Genomic DNA, 22720 nt, shown 5'->3' on the forward strand with positions numbered 1-22720 from the left:
TTACACAATCTCATGACGCTCTGCATGAATTATTTTTCCGTATGCTCCCCCTTAAACATTTCATCTTTCACCCTTTACCAATGACTTCTCATTGTAGTTTCACCCAGCCTCGGTAAATACAAGCAGGCTTTTTCCACAATCTGTCCTGCTCATAACTTGGGCTCAGTTCATATCATCAGAGATGTTTACACCTTTGAAACTCAAGAACTTGAAGCTGTTCACTGCTGACACAGCTGCATCACTGCCTGGTTCGGGAATTGCACCATCTCGGATCGCAAGACCCTGCAGCGGATAGTGAGGTCAGCTGAGATCATCGGGGTCTCTCTTCCTGCCATTACGGACATTTACACTACACGCTACATCTGCGAGCAGCATTATGAAGGACCCTACGCACCCCTCATACAAACTCTTCTCCCTCCAGCTGTCTGGGAAAAGGCACTTAAGCATTCAGGCTCTCACGACCAGACTGTGTAACAGTTTTTTTCCCCCAAGCTATCAGACTCCTCAATACTGAGAGTCTGGACCAACACCTTACTGCCTTGTTTATTATTTATTGTAATGCCTGCACTGTTTTGTGCACTTTATGCAGTTCTGGTTAGGTCTGTAGTCTAGTGTAGTTTTTTTGGTGTTTTTTTATGTAGTTCAGTTTAGTTTTTGTACTGTGTCATGTAACACCATGGTCCTGAAAAACATTGTCTCATTTTTACACCATAAGACATAAGACCATAATACAAAGGAGCAGAAGTCGGCCATTCGGCCCATCGAGTCTTCTCCGCCATTTCATCATGAGCTGATCCAATCTCCCCTTTAGTCCCATTTCCCCACCTTCTCACCATAACCTTTGATGCCCTGACTACTCAGATACCCATCAATCTCTGCCTTAAATACACCCAATGAACCGGCCTCCACTGCCACCCGTGGCAACAAATTCCACAGATTCACCACACTCTGGCTAAAATTTTTTTTTTCGCATCTCTGTTCTGAATGGGCGCCCTGCAATCCTCAAGTCATGTCCTCTCACACTAGACTCCCCCACCATGGGAAACAACTTTGCCACATCCACTCTGTCCATGCCTTTCAACATTCCAAATGTTTCTATGAGGTCCCCCCCTCATTCTTCTAAACTCCAAGGAGTACAGTCCAAGAGCGGTCAAACGTTCCTCATACGTTAACCCTCTCATTCCCAGAATCATTTAGTGAATCTTCTCAGAACCCTCTCCAACGTCAGCACACCCTTTCTTAAATAAGGAGCCCAAAACTGCACACAGTATTCCAAGTGAGTTCTCACCAGTGCGTTATAGAGCCTCAACATCACATTCCTGCTCCTATACTCTATTCCTCTAGAAATTAATACCAACATTGCATTCACCTTCTTCACCACTAATTCAACCTGGAGGTTAACCTTAAGGGTATCCTGCATGAGAACTCCCAAGTCCCGTTGCATCTCAGAACCTTGAATTCTCTCCCTATTTAAATAATAGTCTGCCCGTTTATTTTTTCTACCAAAGTGCATGACTGTGCCAGCAGTTATGGTCAAAATTACAATAAAAGTGACTTGACTTGACACTCAACGAGGACTGGTGAGTTCCCTTGACTTCCCCTTCCTGGAGTCCACATTCAATTCGATGGTGGCTTCCAAGTGGTTAGGTGTAGAGAAAATGGCACATATATGGTAGATAGGCCAGGTAACTACACTTCACACTGTTGGTTCATGCCAGAATTGAATTGAAAATACACATGGACTAAGATGTTAACTGTCCTGTGCTACCATCAGTGGGATCATCAGTTGATCTGTCACCTGTCTTCAGGAGTTTCGGCCCGTTTATGTATGATCAAGACTCCCTGGAGGTGGTGGGCCAGCAGTGCTAAAGCACCACCTCCCACTGATGAGCTTAACAACTTGGCATCTGCCTCCATCAGAGTTGTTGGTCACTTCCATCCAACAGGTAGTTGGATGGAAGATCCCATTTTAGAAGGAAGGGCACAAGTACAACTAATGAGATTTGGAGAGTCATCAGTGATACAAACATTACTCGTTATCTAAATCCAGTCCCAGCCCATGCGGTTGCATTAACAGACTTTGCTCAGATCCTCAAGTTCAGAGCTGGGGATTTATACAGTGCCTCTTGAGAAGGTTGATAGCACCCTTCAAGGCATTTGCATTGGCAAGAGGCATTTCTGTGCACAGTGTAGTCTCCTACTCCTTTGGTCTGGTTATCAAAGTTGAAAACAGAATCAAACTCTGTACATTTTGGGGATATATTCAATGGCAACCCAACTTCTCAATGTATATCGGCCCTCTGAAGCATAACCCCAACAACCAGACCGGTTAATACCTAACATGTGGTCAGAAGTAAGACAAAGAAAAGTGAAGACTGCTAATGTCACAGTGATCTGTGAAATGAAAACAGAAAAGAGTTCAGTGTCATGATACAGTTCTGTGCTTAGGAGAAAACTGACACACAGAATACACTAAACTTATCACAAGCAGTAATGGTCAAAAAGTTTAGATAGTCAGTCCTTGTCAAAAAGGGTTTTCTGGCCATTGGTTCTCTGCTTTGTGACACTGTTTCCTTAATGTGCGATGTGTGGCTCCTCATTGGCTTCACCTGCACCTTCAGAGCAATGTACCTAGTCAGCTGTACTTAAAATGGGCCTTCCCACCAAGGCTCAAGGCAATGCTTTCGTCAGTTCAATCTCACCAGTACCCATCTCCAGGCTAGTAGGTGTGACACTCTGAAGCCAGTACAATCTTCTGGCCTTCAATTACCAGTTGATGGAATCCTTTGAGTATGTATCAGTGCCACACAATACAGCAGTATGTTTTCACTCATGTCATCTGTTTAGCCCAGAGGGGAGGGGCCACTGGTAATAGCATGAGGCATGCCAATACTATCCCATTCACAGACAGGCCTGTCACATGACTGGGAGCACAGCACATAGTCATGAGAACCATGTTACACAGTACTGCTGTCACAAAGCAACAACATTCATGATGTTTGCAAGAGAATACGCTTGAGTGTTTCCTTGAATGATGACAGTTCCTTGTTGGATTGTACTCCTGTGATCAGTAGTAATTAGAACAGGAGAAGGCCATTTGGACCCTCAAACCTCATGATTGATCTGATTTTGGCCTCAGTCCCTTCACTCTCCACCCTGAGGCAAAATCCATCTGAGCCTTGAATCTATTGAATGGCCAATCCCTCAGGTTTCCAGGGAAAACGTTCCAGACACCCCGGAACCTCAGAGGGTGAAACAGTCTTGTTCACCGTCTTTAGTAGTAATTCACTTCATCTGACTGGTTGTGTTAAACGACACTGTCATCACTGCTACAACACAAGAACTGTACCAACAAAGTTACACACAATAAGATATTGATCAGATTAAACCCAACTTTATTGATAATCAATAACGATATTCCATAAAATTCAAGAAATAGGCAAAACATTAAATATTGCACTGTTGACAAAGAACATGCAAATAAATGGCAAATAATTATATAACCTCACCTCACTTCAGGAGAGACATCACAAACAAACCCGATGGAGCTGACTGATCCAAAGTCAAAAGTCACAAAAATATTTCCTACTATCCAGAGTAAATTCAAATCAAAGTGAATTTATTTTCGAAGTACCTATATGCCATTCTTACGAGATTCATTATCATGCAAAGACCCCGTAAAGTGAGTCCACAGGTTGTGGGTTCAGCTCAGTGTCGGATAACTTCCCTCACCCGAACACTGAACTGATTCCAAGACCTATATATCACTTTTCAAAGACTGTTACTCATGTTCTCGATATTTACTATTACTGTTTTATTTTTTTTTGTAGTTACAGTACTTGTCTGTTTCACACCGGTTGTTTGACAGGCTTCGTTCTCTGCAGGTGTTCATTGAATCTATTGTGTTTCTTTATCTTTACTGTGAATGCCTGCAAGAAAGTGAATCTTGAAATGAAGAAAAAAACTATAAGGAGTGAAATGACATTCAGTTGTCCAATCACAGAACACTTGTACATTCATACTACCCTGAAATACCCCAAATAGGCAATTTATTACACAGTGTTGCAGCCTGTGCCCCACCAGAGATAATACTCTCCCACTTCCCACAATAACTTGTGCAGAGTGGCAGAATCCATTCTTGCAAAAATATTTCTTTCTCTCTCTCTTTCACTTCCTCTCTCCCCCACCCCCAACCACCCCTTGGGCATGGGCCGGCTTCACCTGGGGAACACCTGAGCTCCAGTAAACAACTCACATTTATACAGTAGAGTTAAATTCACCTGAGACCATTTGAAGTGGGGGAAGGGGAGTCAAAATAACTTCAGCTCTCCATTAAATGTCAGCAGGGCCATGGTAAGCATAAACATAGACATTACCAGCTCCTCAGTAATCGATTGTACACACAGTGTATTTGCATTGTCTACAAACTTGACCTGTTATCATTCAGACCACCCACAGCATTCTTGTGTTGGCCAATCAGCACATTCTCCTTTCTCCCACATGCTTTGCCAAAGCAACTAAATGAACTTCCATGCTAATCTGGGAAAGGATGGAGTGGGGAGCAGTTGTCCATCGTTCACACCCATCAGGAATTATCAGTGGGGACACCAGACTTTCTAGTTGCAAGTCCATCACAGAATTAGTTCTGTCCTTCCATTTCCCCAACTCCATGAATTTCACAAAAGCTCAAAACGTCTTTCTTCTCTTAACTGTGGATTTATGAAATCCTTTAGTCAAATGTACTACTTGTATATTTCTCATCATCACATTCATACAATGCTATATTTACAGTAAAGTAAGCTGGTGAGAAGACATAGGCCAAAGTTATTTCCAATAATTAAGCAGTGTCTGCATGCACCAGTTTACTCTGCGCAAAACACGATTCAGTACAAAGAATGGACCTTACCTATAATCTTCACACTTAACCCCTTGGACACTAAGCATCCCAGATTGAGTAACAACTGTGCAGTCTTTGAGAACATGGCTTCCAATGTTGACTAGTTTCCATTTCAGCAAGACTGAGCTTCTATTTCAAAGCTGGGAATGAAGCAGGTTGGGTGGAGTTTGACAGCGAAGGGTAGTACATGGGACGATCTGAATACTCATTTACAGCGTTTCTATTTGAGTTTACAAATGATATCACATCATGATGCTTACATCCCTCATATTAATTGAGAATTCTTGAACAATAAGCCATTGCATAAAAACTCTCCATTATTGGTCAGAAATCCATACTGTTCTTCAATGAAACCTGGAAACACTGGTAATGATTGAACAGTAAGTGGCCAACAAAGTGGGAGGAGAAACTAAGCTTGGCTTGAATTTTGACAGGGTTAAAGTTTATAAAAGCTAAAATTTTAAAATCGTAACTTTTAACCCCACAGATATGGACAAGCAATTTGCATAAAATGTGTTTGGTGCTCTGATTTCTATAGTGCAAATCTAGCTGCCTTTTCTCAAGTTTAAAAACACCCTGAGTATGTTAAAAAAAAAAGCAGGTGATTCCACCAATCATTATTAAAAAGTGGAAAAGCAAAATGCTGCCTCAATTCCCTGAAAATGATTATTTGGACAAAGTTTAATTTGCAACGGCCCTGACGTAGTGCCATATTTAAAAGGGTGAACAGCTCACAAAACAGGATAGAAGCAAGAGCTGTCACAGGGCAGAGGCATTGATTGCTAAGGTGAAGACACACGTTACAGGCCACACTGTCACCACTGAATTCCCCCAGCAACATTCAAATATTACGCAGCAGCAAGTCAATAGTAGTACCAGGGAAAATCCAGTCACAGTCAGCCTCTCTGTGTGTGTCTACAGTGGTGTAAATTTTTTTTAATTTATCAAGTGCACAATAGGCCCTTCAAGCCACGCCACGCAGTAATCCCGATTTAATCCTACCCTAATCATGTGGCAATTTACAATGACCAGTTAACCTGCCAACTGGTACGTCTTTGGACTGTGAGAGGGGAGCACCCAGCGGAAACTCACGCAGTCACAGGGAGAACCCACAAACTCCTTACAGGCAGCAGCAGGAATTGAACCCAGGCCGTCAGCACTGCAAAGCGTCATGCTAACTGCTACACTGCACATCAGATCTTCAACATTTGAATCAACTGGTATTTTAAGTTCACATTGATTGAGATAAAAATAGTGTGGGCTAAAGTGGGAGATACAATACAATAAAAGGTGCAAACGCCTTGAATAACGAAAGAGTGGCTTTTCTTCCTTCCAAGCTTGAAAAGGCATTATCCCTGAAAGCAGGAATCAGTGTCACGTGGTTCTTTGTGGTTCAGTGTTTTAGGAACAGCTTCTTCCCCTCTGAAACGATGAACACTACCTCACTATTTCTGCTCCCTTTCTGCACTACGTATCTTTATATATACTGTAATGCTTAGTGTAATATAGTGCATTTTCTGTATGGCATTACACGGCTGCCACAAAACAACACTTTCATGACCTAAGTCAGTGATAATAAATCTGATTCTGATTGTAAAAGCAATCAATGGCTGACACCCCATCGGTGCCACAGTAAGTCCTGTTCTTGTTCGTTCAGCTGCAGCTATCCCAAGGCATTACAATCCAAAATGGATAAAAGCTTCATCCACTGGTATGAACACATTCCACACTCTGCAACATTCACATCGAAGCTCTCGTACACACAAACTATACGGTTTGAGGTTAGGAAGCAGTAACTCAATAATATATTACGTTGAAAAAGGGATCAATTTTTCTCAACGGACTTGCTCTGAAGCCTTTTAGAGTTGGATTTCTTTTTTCCATTCAAGCCTTGGGCTCCGAAAATTGTCAATCAGTAAAGAACCAATGAAATGATGAGGACTGGAGGTGAAATGATTCCAGGGTTCACCGGAAGTCCCCTATTCTTCCTACTTAAAGAGCTGCGTCTTGACTTCATTGATTTTCATCTGTTGAGGCAAGTGGACATCATTTGCTGATTGAGAGTCATCGCTGTCACTGTCACTCTTGTTCCAATCAGCCTTCAGTGGTGTCAGCTCAGGGGCAATAATATCACCATCCTGCAGGTAGATACAAACATGGAGTAATTATCCATTTTGAGAGAAACGAAAATCAGTCGCTTACTTAAACCTTAGAAGGGCCATCTCCTTGCACTTCCACACCAACCGGCCAAGAGAAAGGAGGGTTGTGATGCATCCTACAACCAAATAGCTAAAGTCCAGATAAAGGGTCTCAACACAAGATGCCCCCTGAAAGATCAAATACGAAGTACTTACGACCTTGAAATTCATCTTCCTCCTGGAATTTATTTATTTAGTCATTTAGAGACTTGGCACGGATCGGCCCTTTCAGCCCAATGAGCTGAGCTGCCCATCTATTTAACCCAAGCCTAATCACAGGACAATATACAATGACCAATTCTAACTGTTACATCAGTGGACTGTGGAAGGAAACCAGAGCACCTGGAGGAAACACCGAAACTCCTCAGACCGAACTCTGAATGCCGACACCCAGAGCTGTAATAGTGCTGTGCTACCCACTACACCACCATACAGGGAAATGAAGAAATACAATAGAATTGATGAAAAACTATGAATAACAAAGACTGACAATGTGCAAAAGATGAATGATACATATAAAAAAATGCAGATTAATACTGAAAGGTAGATAAATACAGAGGATGTGAGAAGAAGTCTTTGAAAGGAGTCTAGGTTGTGCAGCTAGTTCAGCACTGAGGAGTGTGAAGATACCCACACTCATTCAGAAGCCTGATGGTTGCAGACTGCCCAAACTTTCCTTATAACTAGGCCCTCAAGTCCTAGCAACATTTAGTAAATTTTCTCTATACTCTTTCTAGTTAAGGGCCTTTCCAATAACATGGTGTCTGAAACTGTATACAATGCTCCATGTGGCCTCACTAACATCTTAGAATCTTCTTTTTCAGTATTTTTATTCAGAAGAAAAAACAAGATTTACAGAGTGCAACACACAGATACATCTCAACATAACGTGTGTACATTCATATATTGTAATAAAATTGATCAAAATGTTATAGCACATCACATAAAGGTTTACCACTCCATAATCAAAAATTTAAAGATAGGCCATGCATCATAAAAGGAATTTTTTTAATATAAAAAAGTCAACCCCCTACCAAGTACCAAAGAAAAATGCTGATGGATGATAATGGATAATTAAAAAAAGAAACATTCACTTAAGAGAAGATAGAAATATACATAAAAGTCTGTACACTGTTAAGCTTTATAAATTGGAAAAGTAATTTAGGAAAGGTCCCCAGATATCATAAAAAGATTGTTTCGAATTTAAGACTGAGCAGCGGATCTTTTCTAAATTTAAATACGACATAATATCACGTAGCCATTGAAGATGTGTAGGAGGGGTAGACTCCTTCCATTTAAGCAAGATTGCTCTCCTTGCTAAAAGAGAGGTAAAAACTAAAACCTGTAGGTTAGGAGCATTTAAAATTATATCTTCATTTGCAATAATACCAAACAAGGCAGTAAGGGGATTTGGGTCACACGTCGTATTTTTAAAGTAGTTCCTTAGAGGTTTTCTTGTAACCCTCGATATCCTTCTGCAACACCGGCAGAGATTCTTCATGTAGCTTAATACGAGTTTCATGGTCATTCACAGTCTGCTGTAGACTTCCAAGTTTCCAATTAAGCGTTTTCAGTTCAGATTTAACCAGGTCGAAGGAGTTCTGTAACAAGTCAAACTTGGATTCCAAGTCATCCACAGTTTATCCAATTTTTCGAGTCTCTCTGACATTTGCTGAAACATTTCAGTCAAAGACTCTAAAGTAACATCTTTTCTAGAGTGTTTTCTACTCATGGTGCTCTCACCGAGATAGGTTTAAACAGCAAAGTAAGCGAATAATTTCGGAGCACGTAGCTACTGCAACCTACTCCATTACAGCCACCAGAAGTACCGGAATGACATCTTAGAATCAAAGTCAGGTTTCTTATCACCGACATACGCAGTGAAATTTACTGTTTTGTGGCAACAGTACTTTGCAATAGACAGTAATAAAAAACTGCATATTACAGTAAGTATATATTAAAATATAAACTACACGTGTATTTAAATATTTATGCACATAGAAAGGGGGAAAAGAGAGAGGGGTGATGTTCATGGGTTCATTGTCCATTCAGAAATCTGATGGTAGAGGGGAAAAAAAGCTGTTTTTGAAATTGTGTGTGTGTGTGTGTGCATGTGCGTGTGCACGTCCTCAGATTCCTATACCTCCTGCTTGATTGCAGCAATGAGGAGAAGGTGGTGAGGTCCTTAATGATGGATACTGCCTTTTTGAGGCATCGTCTTTACAAATGCAACATGGATTATTCTATTGGGAGCTGGTACAGAGCTGAAGGAACTAAAGGTATGTATAGTTATTTTGAGGGCACGAAAGCAGTTCCTCTAACAGCATCACAACCTTGTTGTGGTTTGGAAGCTTGCATGCCTCACTGACCTGGACAGCTGTGTTGGCTGGAGCCAGGGTCTTATGCTTCGATTCTTTGTAGGGTCACCCAAGCCAAACAGGTCAAAGGATAAGAGGACGGACTAAGAGTGGTCCATTGGTCCTCCAGGTTCAGGGGTTTAGCTCAGGGCTACAACCCTGTCTGGTCAAAAACAAAATTGTTATGGAAACAGCAATGAAGAATTCGTCTATAGCTGAGTGCAGATGACAGTATTCCTAAGTCTCCACCCAGGACTTGCATGGCTGACAGTAGTGAAAACCGAGAGGAAGCTACTGACATGATGAAGGAAGCCCTGAACACCGTCAGAGATGGAGGACCTTCATTTCTGCCCTAAACACCAGCAGCATAACGGGCAATAATTAATAAAGGCAGTTAGAAGCCACTTCCTCCTGGCTGATGTTGCAAAGTCATAAAGTTTCTCTTATCCTTATAAATGAAATATAAAAAATATACAATTCTAATGATTAAAAATAACTCCAACGAAACTCCTGTCCTTCTGCATTTTATTTAACTACAGTTTCCGTGGATTCATGACCTTGTCAGGCTCAGCAACCATTCACTATCAATTCCAGAAAGAAAGATTGCAAAACCTACTGACCAAAATCAGTCTTGCTGCCTTATACTAGACTATAAAATTCAGTTGTGCAGAATGAAATTCAACGAACAAAGAGTTTCCATAACTTATACTGTTGTGTTAATTGTTGAAGGTTGATGTTAATTTACACTCAGTGGTCACTTTATTCTGTACATCTGATCATTAATGCAAAACATGTGGCAGCAACTCAATGCAAAAAGCATGCAGACATGGTCAGAAGGTTCAGTTTTGCTCAGACCAAACATCAGAATGGGGAAGAAATGTGATCTATGGGACTTTGACTATGGAATGATTGTTGGTGCCAGATGGGGTGGTTTGAGTGTCTCAGAAACTGCTGATCTCCTGAGATTTCTACACACAACAGACTTGAGTTTACAGAGAACGCTACAATAAAAAAAAATCCAACGAGCAGCAGTTCTGTGGGCGAAGATTCATTGTTACTAAGGTTGGAGGAGAATGGCCTGGTTTGGTTCAAGCCACGTGTTAAAACAGAGGTGTGTGAGAGGATCTCAGTGCTCAACACATCAAGCCCTCATCCAAGTGGATGGATACAGCAGAAGACAACTAACACACAGAAATATACTCAGTGCCCATTTTAATGCACATCTGCTGTACATAAGAAAGTGGCCTCAGAGTACAAGTACATTGCTTGTAATGTACTGCTGCAGCAAGATCGTTTTCAAGGTATTTGTACCCTGGGTAAGTATACCCATGATAATGATCTTTCAAATACTATTACAGTAACACAGCAGTATCTCCCTCCTTTCCTACCCTGGGCTTGGCGAAGTTCCTGTCCATACACCATTTGATAAAGTGTTTTCGTGCAGCCTGCACAATCCCCTTGTCGGCCCTCTTACAGTACACTTGGATCAGCTGCTCCGTAAACCTCTCTGGCAGCAACTGAGATACCTGGATGGGCATCAGAGAGAGAGAGAGAGAGAGAGAAGGTCAATAACCACAACCACGAGGAGACATACAAATATATGAGGTTTGATGGCCACACAGCCCCTCATCTGTTACACCTTCCAGCAGATCAAAACTAACCTGTTGTAACTTCCAATCCACAATACTGTCTACCCAAAGTGACCACCCACCAGTTTATCATGCTTCTGCCTTAAAAATGTTCTAGCACTCTGCTTCAAAGAATAGAGTTCCAAGGATGCATGATCACTGAGAGAAAAGGGCATGACCTCTTAAATGGGCAACCATTTAATTTTATAATCTGAACGCCTAGTTCTACATTCTCCAAAAGGAAACATCCTTTCCACTTCAATCCTGGCAAGACCCTCTTAGATGTCTCAAACGATTCTCTCACTCTTATAAATTCCAGTAGATGAAGTCAAACCTGTCCAAACTACCCTGTTATGATAACCAGACTACATTGAGCTTCCTAGGACAATGGAGCAAGGTTCAGATCCAAGTCAGAAGTTCAGAGCTGAATCCCAGCGAGATGGCCAACACCTCCAGGCTATGATAGTCGGGAAGCAAACTGAAAAGCCCACGATAAGTGCCCATAACTGCCCCATAGCAACACCTAATCACAGCCCCAGAAATGGTCGTTGCAAGGCTAGAAGGAAGCAAGCTACACACTGGGGAGGTTACCTGCTTTTTGCTGATTTTAACTGTCTTGTTCGGGCTATTCTTGCAGTAGAATCGGACCTTATTAACAGGGTTTTTCCCTTTCATTCCATAGTCCATTTGAACAACCTAAAGTGAGGAATTTTAAATATATTTATTATAAAATATTGACAATTGGGAAGAGTTTAAACTAGAATTGCTGGGGGGGTGGAAAACGAACTGAGGTAATGGAAGGAAGGGAGGTTGGCTCACAAATAGAGAAAGTTTGGAGAAGGTGCGAAAGGGAGGATAGGCAGGTGATAGAGAAGGGACGTGCTCAGTCTCATGGTTTGAGATATATCTATTTTAATATGAGGAGTATCATGAATAAAGCGGATGAGCTTAGAGCATGGATCAGCACTTGGAGCTATGATGTTGTGGCCATTATAGAGACTTGGATGGTGCAGGGGCAGGAATGGTTGCTTCAAGTGCCAGGCTTTAGATGTTTCAGAAAGGATAGGGATGGAGGCAAAAGAAGTGGGAGCGTTGCACTGTTGATCCGAGATAGTGTCACGGCTGCAGAAAAGGTGCAAGTCATGGAGGGGTTGTCTATGGAGTCTCTGTGGGTGGAGGTTAGGAACAGGAAGGGGTCAATAACTCTACTGGGTGTTTTTTTTTTATATAGACCACCCAATAGTAACAGGGACATCGAGGAGCAGATAGGGAGACAGATTTTGGAAAGGAGTAATAATAGGGTTGTTGTGGTGGGAGATTTTAACTTCCCAAATATTGATCGGCATCTCCCTAGAGTGAGGGGTTTAGATGGAGTGGAGTTTGTTAGTTGTGTTCAGAAAGGTTTCTTGACAATATGCAGATAGACCTACAAGAGGAGAGGCTGAACTTGATCTGGTATTGGGAAATGAACCTGGTCAGGTGTCAGGTCTCTCACAGGGAGAGCATTTTGGAGATAGTGATCACAATTCTCTAACCTTTACCATAGCAATGGAGAGGGATAGGAACAGACAAGTTAGGGAAATGTTTAATTGGAGTAAAGGGAACTACGAGGCTATCAGGCAGTAACTTGGAAGCATAAATTGGAAACATGCTCTCAGGGAAATGTACGGCAGAAATGTGGCAAATGTTCAGGGGATATTTGTGTGGGGTTCTGAGTAGGTACATTCCAATGAGACAGGGAAAGGATGGTAGGGTACAAGATCCGTGGTGCACAAGGGATGTTGTAAATCTAGTCAAGAAGAAAAGAAGAGCTTACAAAAGGTTCAAAAAGCTATATAATGATATGAATCTAGAAGATTATAAGGCCAGCAGGAAGCAGCTTAAGAAGGAAATTAGGAGAGCCGGAAGGAGCCATGAGAAGGCCTTGGCGGACAGGATTAAGGAAAACCCCAAGGCATTCTACAAGTATGTGAAGAGCAAGAAGGTAAGACTAGAGAGAATAGGACCAATCAAGTGTGACAATGGAAAAGTGTGTATGGAACCGGAGGAGATAGCAGAGGTTCTTAATGAATACTTTAGTTTTAGTATTCACTATAGAAAAGGACCTTGGTGAATGTAGTCAAACATGAGGAAATCTGCAGATGCTGGAAATTCAAGTAACACACACAAAATGCTGGTGGAACGCAGCAGGTCAGGCAGCATCTATAGGGAGAAGCGCTGTCGACGTTTCGGGCCGAGACCCTTTGTCAGGACTAACTGAAAGGAAAGATAGTAAGATTTGAAAATAGGAGGCAGAGGTAATGATAGGAGAAGACCAGAGGGGGTGGGGTGAAGCTGAGAGCCAGACAGGTGATTGGCATAAGGGATACAGAGCTAGGGAAGGGAAAGGATCATGGGATGGGAGGCCAAGGGAGAAAGAAAAGGGGAGGGGAGCACCAGAGGGAGATGGAGAACGAGCAGAGTGATGGGCAGAGAGAGAAAAAAAACTAAATATATCAGGGATGTGGTAAGAAGGGGAGGAGGGGCATTAACGGAAGTTAGAGAAGTCAATGTTCATGCCATCGGATTGGAGGCTACCCAGCCGGTATATAAGGTGTTGTTCCTCCAACCTGAGTGTGGCTTCATCTTGACAATAGAGGGGGCCATGGATAGACATATCAGAATGGGAATGGGATGTGGAATTAAAATATGTGGCCACTGGGAGATCGTGCTTTCTCTGGCGGACCGAGCGTAGGTGTTCAGCGAAACGGTCTCCCAGTCTGCATCGGGTCTCACCAATATATAAAAGGCCACACCGGGAGCACCGGACGCAGTATACCACACCAGCCGACTCACAGGTGAAGTGTCGCCTCACCTGGAAGGACTGTTTGGGACCCTGAATGGTGGTGAAGGTGGAAGTTTAAAGGCAGGTGTAGCACTTGTTCCATTTACAAGGAGAAGTGCCAGGAGGGAGATCGGTGGGAAGGGATGGGGTGATGAATGGACAAGGGAGTCACATAGGGAGTGATCCCTGCAGAAAGCGGTGGGGGGGGGGAGGGAAAGATGTGCTTGGTAGTGGGATCCCTTTGGAGGTGGCAGAAGTTACGGAGAATTATACGTTGGAGCTGGAGGCTGGTGGGGTGGTAGGTGAGGACAAGGGGAACCCTATCCCGAGTGGGGTGGTGGGTGGATGGGGTGAGGGCAGATGTGCGGGAAATAGGGGAGATGCATTTGAGAGCAGAGTTGATGGTGGAAGAAGGGAAGCCCCTTTGTTTAAAAAGGAAGATATCTCCTTCATCCTGGAATGAAAAGCCTCATCCTGAGAGCAGATGCGGCAGAGACAGAGGAATTGTGAGAAGGGGATAGCATTTTTACAAGAGACAGGGTGGGAAGAGGAATAGTCCAGGTAGCTGTGAGAGTCTGTAGGCTTATAGTAGATATCAGTAGATAGGCCATCTCCAGAGATGGAGACAGAAAGATTAAGAAAGGGGAGGGAGGTGTCGGAAATGGACCAGGTAAATTTGAGGGCAGGGTGAAAGTTGGAGGCAAAGTTAATGAAGTCAACGAGCTCAGCATGCATGCAGGAGGCAGCGCCAATGCAGTCGTCCATGTAGCGAAGGAAAAGAGGGGGACGGATACCCGTATAGGCTTGGAACATGGGCTGTTTCACAAATCCAACAAAAAGGCAGGCATAACTGGGACCCATACGGGTTCCCATGGCTACACCTTTGGTTTGGAGGAAGTGGGAGGAGCCAAAGGAGAAATTATTGAGAGTAAGAACTAATTCCGCTAGACGGAGGAGAGTGGTGGTAGAGTGGAATTGGTTAGGTCTGGAATCCAAAAAGAAGCGAAGAGCTCCGAGACTGTCTGGGTGGGGGATGGAGGTATATAGGGACTGGACGTCCATGGTGAAAATAAGGCAGTGGGGGCTAGGGAACTTAAAATCACTGAAAAAATTTAAAGCGTGAGAAGTGTCACGAACATAGGTGACAGATCTTGGGTAGGAGGTAGAAACAGAAAGTGCGGGGTGTGGGAATATGAGGTTGATGGCAGTGGATGGGAGATCCCCAGAGCAGATAAGGTTGGTGATGGTATAGGAGACAGTGGCCTGGTGCTCCTTAGCGGGGTCATAATCAAGGGGTAAATAAGAGGAGGTATCAGAGAATTGTCACTGTGCCTCGACCAGGTAGAGGTCAGTACGCCAGACTACAACAGCTCTCCCTTTATCAGCGGGTTTTATAGTAATGTTGGGATTGGTGCGGAGGGAGTGGAGAGCAGAAGGAGTGGAGTTCGGAAGGAGTGAGGTTGGAATTAGTTGGTGAATGTAGTGATGATTTACAGCGGACTGAAAAGCTTGAGCATGTAGATATTAAGGAAGAGGATGTGCTGTTGCTTTTGGAAAGCATCAAGTTGGATAAGTCACCGGGACCGGATGGGATGTATCCCAGGTTACTGTGGGAAGCGAGAGAGAAGATTGCTAAACCTCTGGCAATGATCTTTGCATCGTCAAGGAGGACGGGAGAAGTTCTGGAGGAATGGAGGGTTGTGGATGTTGATCCCATATTCAAGAAAGGGAGTAGGGATAGCCCAGGAAATTATAGGCCAGTGAGTCTTACTTCAGTGGTTGGCAAGTTGATGCAAAAGATCCTGAGAGGCAGGATTTATGAATATAGTGAGGTATAATATGATTAGGAATAGTCAGCATGGCTTTGTCAAAGACAGGTCGTGCCTTATGAGCCTGCTTTAATTTTTTGAGGATATGACTAAGCACATTGATCTATGGCAGAGCCATAGATGTAGTGTATATGGATTTCAGCAAGGTATTTGATAAGGTACCCCATGCAAGGCTTATTGAGAAAGTAAGGAGGCATGGGATCCAAGGGGACATTGTTTTGTGGATCCAGAACTGGCTTGCACAAAGAAGGCAAAGAGTGGTTGTAGATGGGTCATATTCTGCATGGAAGTCGGTCACCGGTGGTGTGCCTCAGGGATCTGTTCTGGGACCCTTACTCTTCGTGATTTTTATAAATGACCTGGATGAGGAAGTGGAGGGATGGGTTAGTAAATTTGCAGGTAACTCAAAGGTTGGGTGTGTTGTGCATAGTGTGGAGGGCTGTCAGAGGTTACAGTGGGACATTGATAGGATGCAAAACTGGGCTGAGAAGTGGCAGATGGAGTTCAACCCAGATAAGTGTGAAGTGGTTCATTTTGGTAGGTCAACTATGACGGCAGAATGGGGTCCAAGTCCATAGAACACTCAAAGCTGCTACATAGGTTGACTCAGTGGTTAAGAAGGCATATGGTGTATTGGCCTTCATCAATCATGGGATTGAGTTCAAGAACCAAGAGGTAATGTTGCAGCTATGTAGGACCCTGGTCAGACCCCACTTGGAGTACTGTGCTCAGTTCTGGTCGCCTCACTATAGGAAGGATGTGGAAACCATAGAAAGAGTGCAGAGGAGATTTACAAGGATGTTACCTGGATTGGGGAGCATGCCGTGAGAATAGGTTGAGTGAACTCGGCCTTTTCTCCTTGGAGCGACGGAGGATGAGAGGTGAACTGACAGAGGTGAATAAGGTAATGAGAAGCATTGATCGTGTGGATAGTCAGAGGATTTTCCCCAGGGCTGAAATGGCTAGCACGAGAGGGCATAGTTTTAAGGTGCTTGGAAGTAGGTACAGATGAGATGTTAAGGGTAAGTATTTACGCAGAGAGTGGTGAGTGCATGGAATGGACTGCCGGCCGCAATGGTGGAGGTGGAAATGATAATCTTTTAAGAGACTCCTGGATGGCTACATGGAGCTTAGAAAAATAGAGGGCATGGGTAAAGCCTAGGTAGTTCTAAGGTAGGGACATGTTCAGCACAGCTTTGTGGGCCAAAGAGCCTGCATGATGCTGGAGGTTTTCTATGTTTTATGAAACACAAATTAAACTGTTGTAAATAGATGCAAAATAAAATGACTCGGGGTCTCATATTTTTTCCCAAATCTCAAATGTAACGTACCCTTGGTGTGTAGGTGAGTGGCGGAATCTGTACAGAGTTAATGGGAACGTGTGGAGAATGAAATGGGTTCGGGTTTGGTTAGGTAAAGGGTTACTCGAAGACTGGCTAAAGAACTTGTTACCGAGAGACACAATCTGCTAGATGTACGGAGAACTCCCCTCTCCATCATTAACGAACCAGTACTCACATTTACAATGAGATCTTCTGCCCGGAGTGTGACTTCTACAGATGTTGTTGGGGCAGCTGCAACCAGTTGATCAGCCAGTTTATCAAACTCTTCCTGAAAGAGAGAACATTGCAACTGGGTTGGATTAAATTGCTTACGTGCAAATAAAATCCAATGTGCATGAAGGCACCCACCAGAGTAAGCCCCTGCAGTGATTGTAATGTTACCAAAGTCCGCCTAGGGCGGGTGGCAAACATGGGTTATAATCTTTAATCTTACCAAAGGAGAAAAAAAATGGTGGGAGTTCACTTTGCACTTCAGTGCAAGGGTGTTTATTAGGTGTGCCAAAAATCAAACTTGCAAAGATTAGTGAAAATGTAAATATTTACAAGAAGATGTCTACAACACAGCTCCGTGCTTATTAAGTGATTTCCTGGCGGCCCCCATCTCTCTCTCACACAGAGGGCAATCGGCTCTTTTTATCAGAACCAGGACATACCACCTTTAATTACCAACAAAGTTAACTTAAGGCTACACCTGAATTAGAATATGATGCACCGCACAATGTTGTAACACTCATGTTACAAAATAATAGTACCTACCTTAAATATAGCGTACAAACGATATACATATTTACACATCTCCATTTCTAATGGAATATTCTACTGTGTACGATGGGAAAGGCGCCATTAGCCAAACCTGAGCACATCAGCTTGGTTTAGGACACAGTGACACCATGAAACATCAGGATGCTCAGAGCAATCACACATTTACAGTTAAAAGGAAATAAAGATAGATATTAAACTAACACACACACACACACACAAAATGCTGGAGGAACTCAGTAGGCCAGGCAGCAATGGAAAAGAGTATAGTCGATGTTTCGGGCCCAGATCCTTCAGCAGGACTGGAGGGAAAAAGTTGAGGAGTTGAGTCAGAAGGTGGTGGGTGGGGAGGGAGAAATGCAAGGTAGTGGTGGAAACCAGCGCAGTAGGGGGGAGGTTCGTAAAGAGTTTGTAAGTTGATTGGTGAAAGAGATACAGGGCTGGAGAAGGGGCAATCTAATAGGGGAAGACAGAAGGCAATGGAAGGAAGAAAGAAAAAGGGGGGGGAGCACCAGAGAGAGGTGATGGGCAGGCATGCAGATAAGGTGAGAGCTGGAAAAGGGGATGAGGTATGGGGGTGGGGGGGCCATTACCAAAAGTTAAAGAAACTGATGTTCATGCCACCTGGCTGGAGCCTACCCTGACAGAATATGAGATGTTGCTCCTCAACCTGAGTGTGGCCTCATCACTACAGTAGAGGAAGCCATGTATGGATGTGTTGGAATGGGAATGGGCAGCGGGATTAAAATGGCCGACGGAGCATAGGCGCTCGGCAAATCAGTCCCCCAATCTACATCGGGTCTTACTGACATACAGGAGGCCACACCAGATAGAGCAGGTGGGCCCAACACACACAGGTGATGTGTCCCTCACCTGGAAGCACTGTTTGGGGCTTTGGATGGTGGTGAGCGAGGTGATACAGGGGCAGGCGTAGCACTTGTTCTGCTGTGAAATTAAACTAAACTGTGGTATCTGCAATGCCGGGGGAAACAGCGGCTTAATGATGAGGACATACTGGCGAAGACACTGCAATGACAGCAGAATGGCAAAGCAATGTTTACATATGAGTGAACGTGTGTGTAAAGAGTGCGCTTACATCACAGCACCGTGCTCAAAACGGCACGAACAAAAACCTATTGGCACCCAGCAGGCAGAGTCGCCACTCTATTCTTTAAACACCACCCATAATGAAAACGTCGTTGACACTTTTCGCACGAATGCTGCTTCCGTGAAGCCGAGCCTGTGTTGCTGCTGCAAGTTTCTTCTTATTGCCCCGTGCACACGTGAGAATCAACTCAGATCAGTAAAATTCTCTCTCATCGAGGTTCAGTCACTGACTTTCTTCGGGGCGGCACAGGGATGTACTGGTTAGCCCAACACTTTGCAGTGCAGGTGACCCAGGTTCGGTACCCACCGCTGCCTGGAGGGAGTTTTCTCGTTCTCCCCGTGGCCATGTGGGTCTCCTCTGGGTGCTCCGGTTCCCTTCCACTGTCCAAAGACAGGTTAATCAGTCACTGTAAATTGTCCTGTGATTAGGCTAGAATTAAATTCGGGGCATGGCTTGAGGGGCCGACTCAACGCTGAATCTCAATAAATAAACTCCAAACCGAGATCAGCGGTCTCTGGACACTGAGCAAATCCAACAACGTAGGGAAGTTACGAGAACATGGTGCTGAAGTAGAACTTCAGCAATAATCTCACATCTGACCATTAGACCCAACAGGAAGATTGTGATCTTCTCTCATCGGGATGTCTCTTCCACTCACCCGGAGCGCTGCGTCCACAGGGCCCTTACCATTGTTAAGGATCTCCCCCCTTCTGTCCACCAATCTCTTTGACCCGCTACCTTCAGGCAGGTGGTCCCACAGCATTAGAACAAGGACTGTTAGGATGGGAAACAGCTTCTTCCCCCCCAGGACGTGAAACTACTGAACTCCCTGCCCCCACCCAGGTCTCACCACAAATGAAGCCTCAGTAGATCATAAGAAATAGGAGCAGAATTAGGCCACTTGGCCCATCGCGTCTGCTCCGTCATTTCATCATGGCCGATCCAAATTTCCTGTCCGTCCCAGTCTCCCGCCTTCTCCCTACATCCCTTCATGCTTTGACCAATCAAGAATCAATCTATCAACCCTTCCCTTAAATACAAATAAAGATTTGGCCTGCACTGCTGCTTGTGGCGAAGAATTCCACAGATTCACCACTCTCTTGCTAAAGAAATATCTCCCCGTCTCCATTCTAAAAATGACACCCTCTCTTCTGAGGCTGTGTCCTCTGGTCTTACAACTCTCCAACCATAAAAAACATCTTCTTCACATCCACTCTATCAAAGCCTCCCACCACTCGATAGGTTTCGATGAGGTCACCTCTCATTCTTCTGAATTCCAGTGAATACAGGCCCAAAGCCATCAAATATTCTTCATATGACAAGCCATTCAATCCTAGAATCATTTTTCTGAACCTTCTTTGAACTCTCTCCAGTTACAGCACATCCTTTCTAAGACCAATGGCCCAAGACTGCTCACAATACTCCATGAGAGCTCACTAGTGCTTTATAAAGTCTCAACTCTACACCCAGTAGTGTTAACACGAGGAAATCTGAAGATGCTGGAAATTCAAGCAACACACACAAAATGCTGGTGGAACACAGCAGGCCAGGCAGCATCTATAGGAAGAAGCACTGTCGATGTTTCAGGCCAAGAACCTTTGTAAGGACCTGATTTTTGGGGGGGGGGGGGGGGTGGTGTTGACCACGACCAGAATATAGGTGGTAAGTCAACTTATAAGTGGCTAATACACTCAATTTCATTTCTAAAAGGGTTTATCTAACAAATTCAATATTAAACATACAGTGCCTATTTTCCTTGCATGAATATAGTGATAAGTCAATTATAAGTCACTTGTAAGTCAACAGCATCATAATATTTTAAGTAACGTTTGGATATTAAATGCACAGCGCATATTTTTCTCCTATGTACATATAAAATCATTGCAACACACCAATATCGCAGAATCAGTGGGAACCCTGGGCTTGTTTCCCTGCAACAAGACGGTCCCGTCCAGCGGTGATGGGAGACAGCAATACTCGAAGGGGGTTCCTTATGTCCAGACTATTCCACAATTTAGTTTTCATTGCATTCATTGTAGAAAACCCTGCTTCGCAGAGATAGTTCCCTGAAGGTGGAGTCTCATGTAGATAGGGGGGTGAAGAAGGCTTTTGGAATGCTGGCCTTTATAAATCAGAGCATTGAGTACAGAAGTTGGGATTGTATGTTGGTATGTGTATGTTGGTAATTTCCTTATCAATATATCATCTGTATTCTGTCCATATTACTAATATTAATAAAAAGATTTAGAAAGAAAGAAAGAATAAAAAAAAAGAAGTTGGGATGTAATGTTAAAATTGTACAAGGCATTGGTAAGGCCAAATTTGGAATATTGTGTACAGTTCTGGTCACCGAATTATAGGAAAGATATCAATAAATTAGAGAGAGTGCAGAGATGATTTACTAGGATGTTACCTGGGTTTCAGCACTTAAGTTACAGAGAAAGGTTGAACAAGTTAGAACAAGCTCTATTCATTGGAGCGTAGAAGGATGAGGGGGGATTTAAAATTTTGAGAGGGATAGATAGAGTTGACGTGAATAGGCTGTTTCCTTTGAGAGTAGGGGAGATTCAAACGAGAGGACATAATTTGAGAGTTAGGGGGCAGAAGTTTAAGGGAAACACGAGGGGGTATTTCTTTACTCAGAGAGTGATAGCTGTGTGGAATGAGCTTCCTGTAGAAGTAGTAGAGGCCAGTTCAGTTGTGTCATTTAAGGTAAAAATTGGATAGGTATATGGACAGGAAAGGAGTGGAGGGTTATGGGCTGAGTGCGGGTAGGTGGGACTAGGTGAGATTAAGAGTTCGGCACGGACTAGGAGGGCTGAGATGCCCTGTTTCTGTGCTGTGATTGTTATACGGTTATATATGATGTGGGAAATGGAAGCAATGTTTTCAGTGCTTTTGTGGCTATCTCCGGATATTCAGCCTTGACTTTGATCCAGAATGCCAGCAGAGATGTTATGTCAAACACACTTTTCAGCCCACTGTCATTTTCAAGCTCGAGGAATTGATCTTCTTCCCGCGCTGACATGGATGATTCACCAGGGACATTCACAAATGGGTCACGGACCCATTCCTTCGCACGTCTTGGGTCATTTGCAGTTGGGAAGTAACGCTCAAATTCTTTCGACAGCGAAGATAGGTGATCGCGCATCAGCTGTGAGAAGGACAGTGCAGCCTCAGTCTCTCCCAAAATCCCAGCTAATGTTGGGAACATATCAAATATGCCCCTGTCCACTTGCCGTCCCCACAGTTCCAGTTTGGCATTGAAAGCAGACACTTTATCTGCCAACTTGAAGACAGCTGTCATTCCCCCCTGAAGTGACAAATTAAGTTGTTATGAATGTACCACAGCTCTGAGGGGCCGAAGGGTGCGGGGTAGCCCCCTCCTTTGTGAGAATCGCAAGATCACTATTAAGTCAGTTCAGGAGACCCAGGAAATGAGAGAAAGAGTGGAATGTGTCCTGGTCTCCCAAAAGGCGGAACCATTGATACCGGCTATTGTCTCTTGGAGACGGACTTGTGTATTGCATCCTGGACGATGCATCGAAGCCCCCAGGCAATGAACCGAGGGGGAGGTTGGTGGAGAGATTGCATCATCCCAACCTGATTGACATCTGAGACCCTGTGAGTCAGGATAAAAGAGGGTCTGTGGGAACAGCCCCTCAGACGCACCAGAAGGAACGCTAGCGATCCCGTAATAGCGAAAGCCGGTGGGAAGGCCACGTGCGTTCGTTTCCATTTGCCCCGGAATCGGTGGTCCTTTACCACGGAAGAACG

At 43.9% G+C, this 22720-nt stretch overlaps 1 protein-coding gene across 1 annotated transcript in view; it reads right to left on the minus strand.

Annotated features, from left to right (window-relative positions):
• Nucleotides 1-3378: 3378 nt before the first annotated feature.
• LOC132399950 (deoxynucleoside triphosphate triphosphohydrolase SAMHD1-like) overlaps nucleotides 3379-22720 on the minus strand; it is a 48663-nt gene continuing 29321 nt past the window's right edge. The window contains exons 13-16 of the mRNA XM_059980920.1: nucleotides 17252-17344; nucleotides 11672-11776; nucleotides 10841-10978; nucleotides 3379-7035 (exon numbers count right to left, since the gene is read on the minus strand). Coding sequence (XP_059836903.1) covers nucleotides 6886-7035; nucleotides 10841-10978; nucleotides 11672-11776; nucleotides 17252-17344 — 486 coding nt within the window. The 3' untranslated portion in view covers nucleotides 3379-6885. The remainder of the gene's footprint in view (nucleotides 7036-10840; nucleotides 10979-11671; nucleotides 11777-17251; nucleotides 17345-22720) is intronic.

The sequence above is a fragment of the Hypanus sabinus genome, chromosome 9, assembly GCF_030144855.1.
Source record: "Hypanus sabinus isolate sHypSab1 chromosome 9, sHypSab1.hap1, whole genome shotgun sequence".
NCBI classification, from domain to species: Eukaryota; Metazoa; Chordata; class Chondrichthyes; order Myliobatiformes; family Dasyatidae; genus Hypanus; species Hypanus sabinus.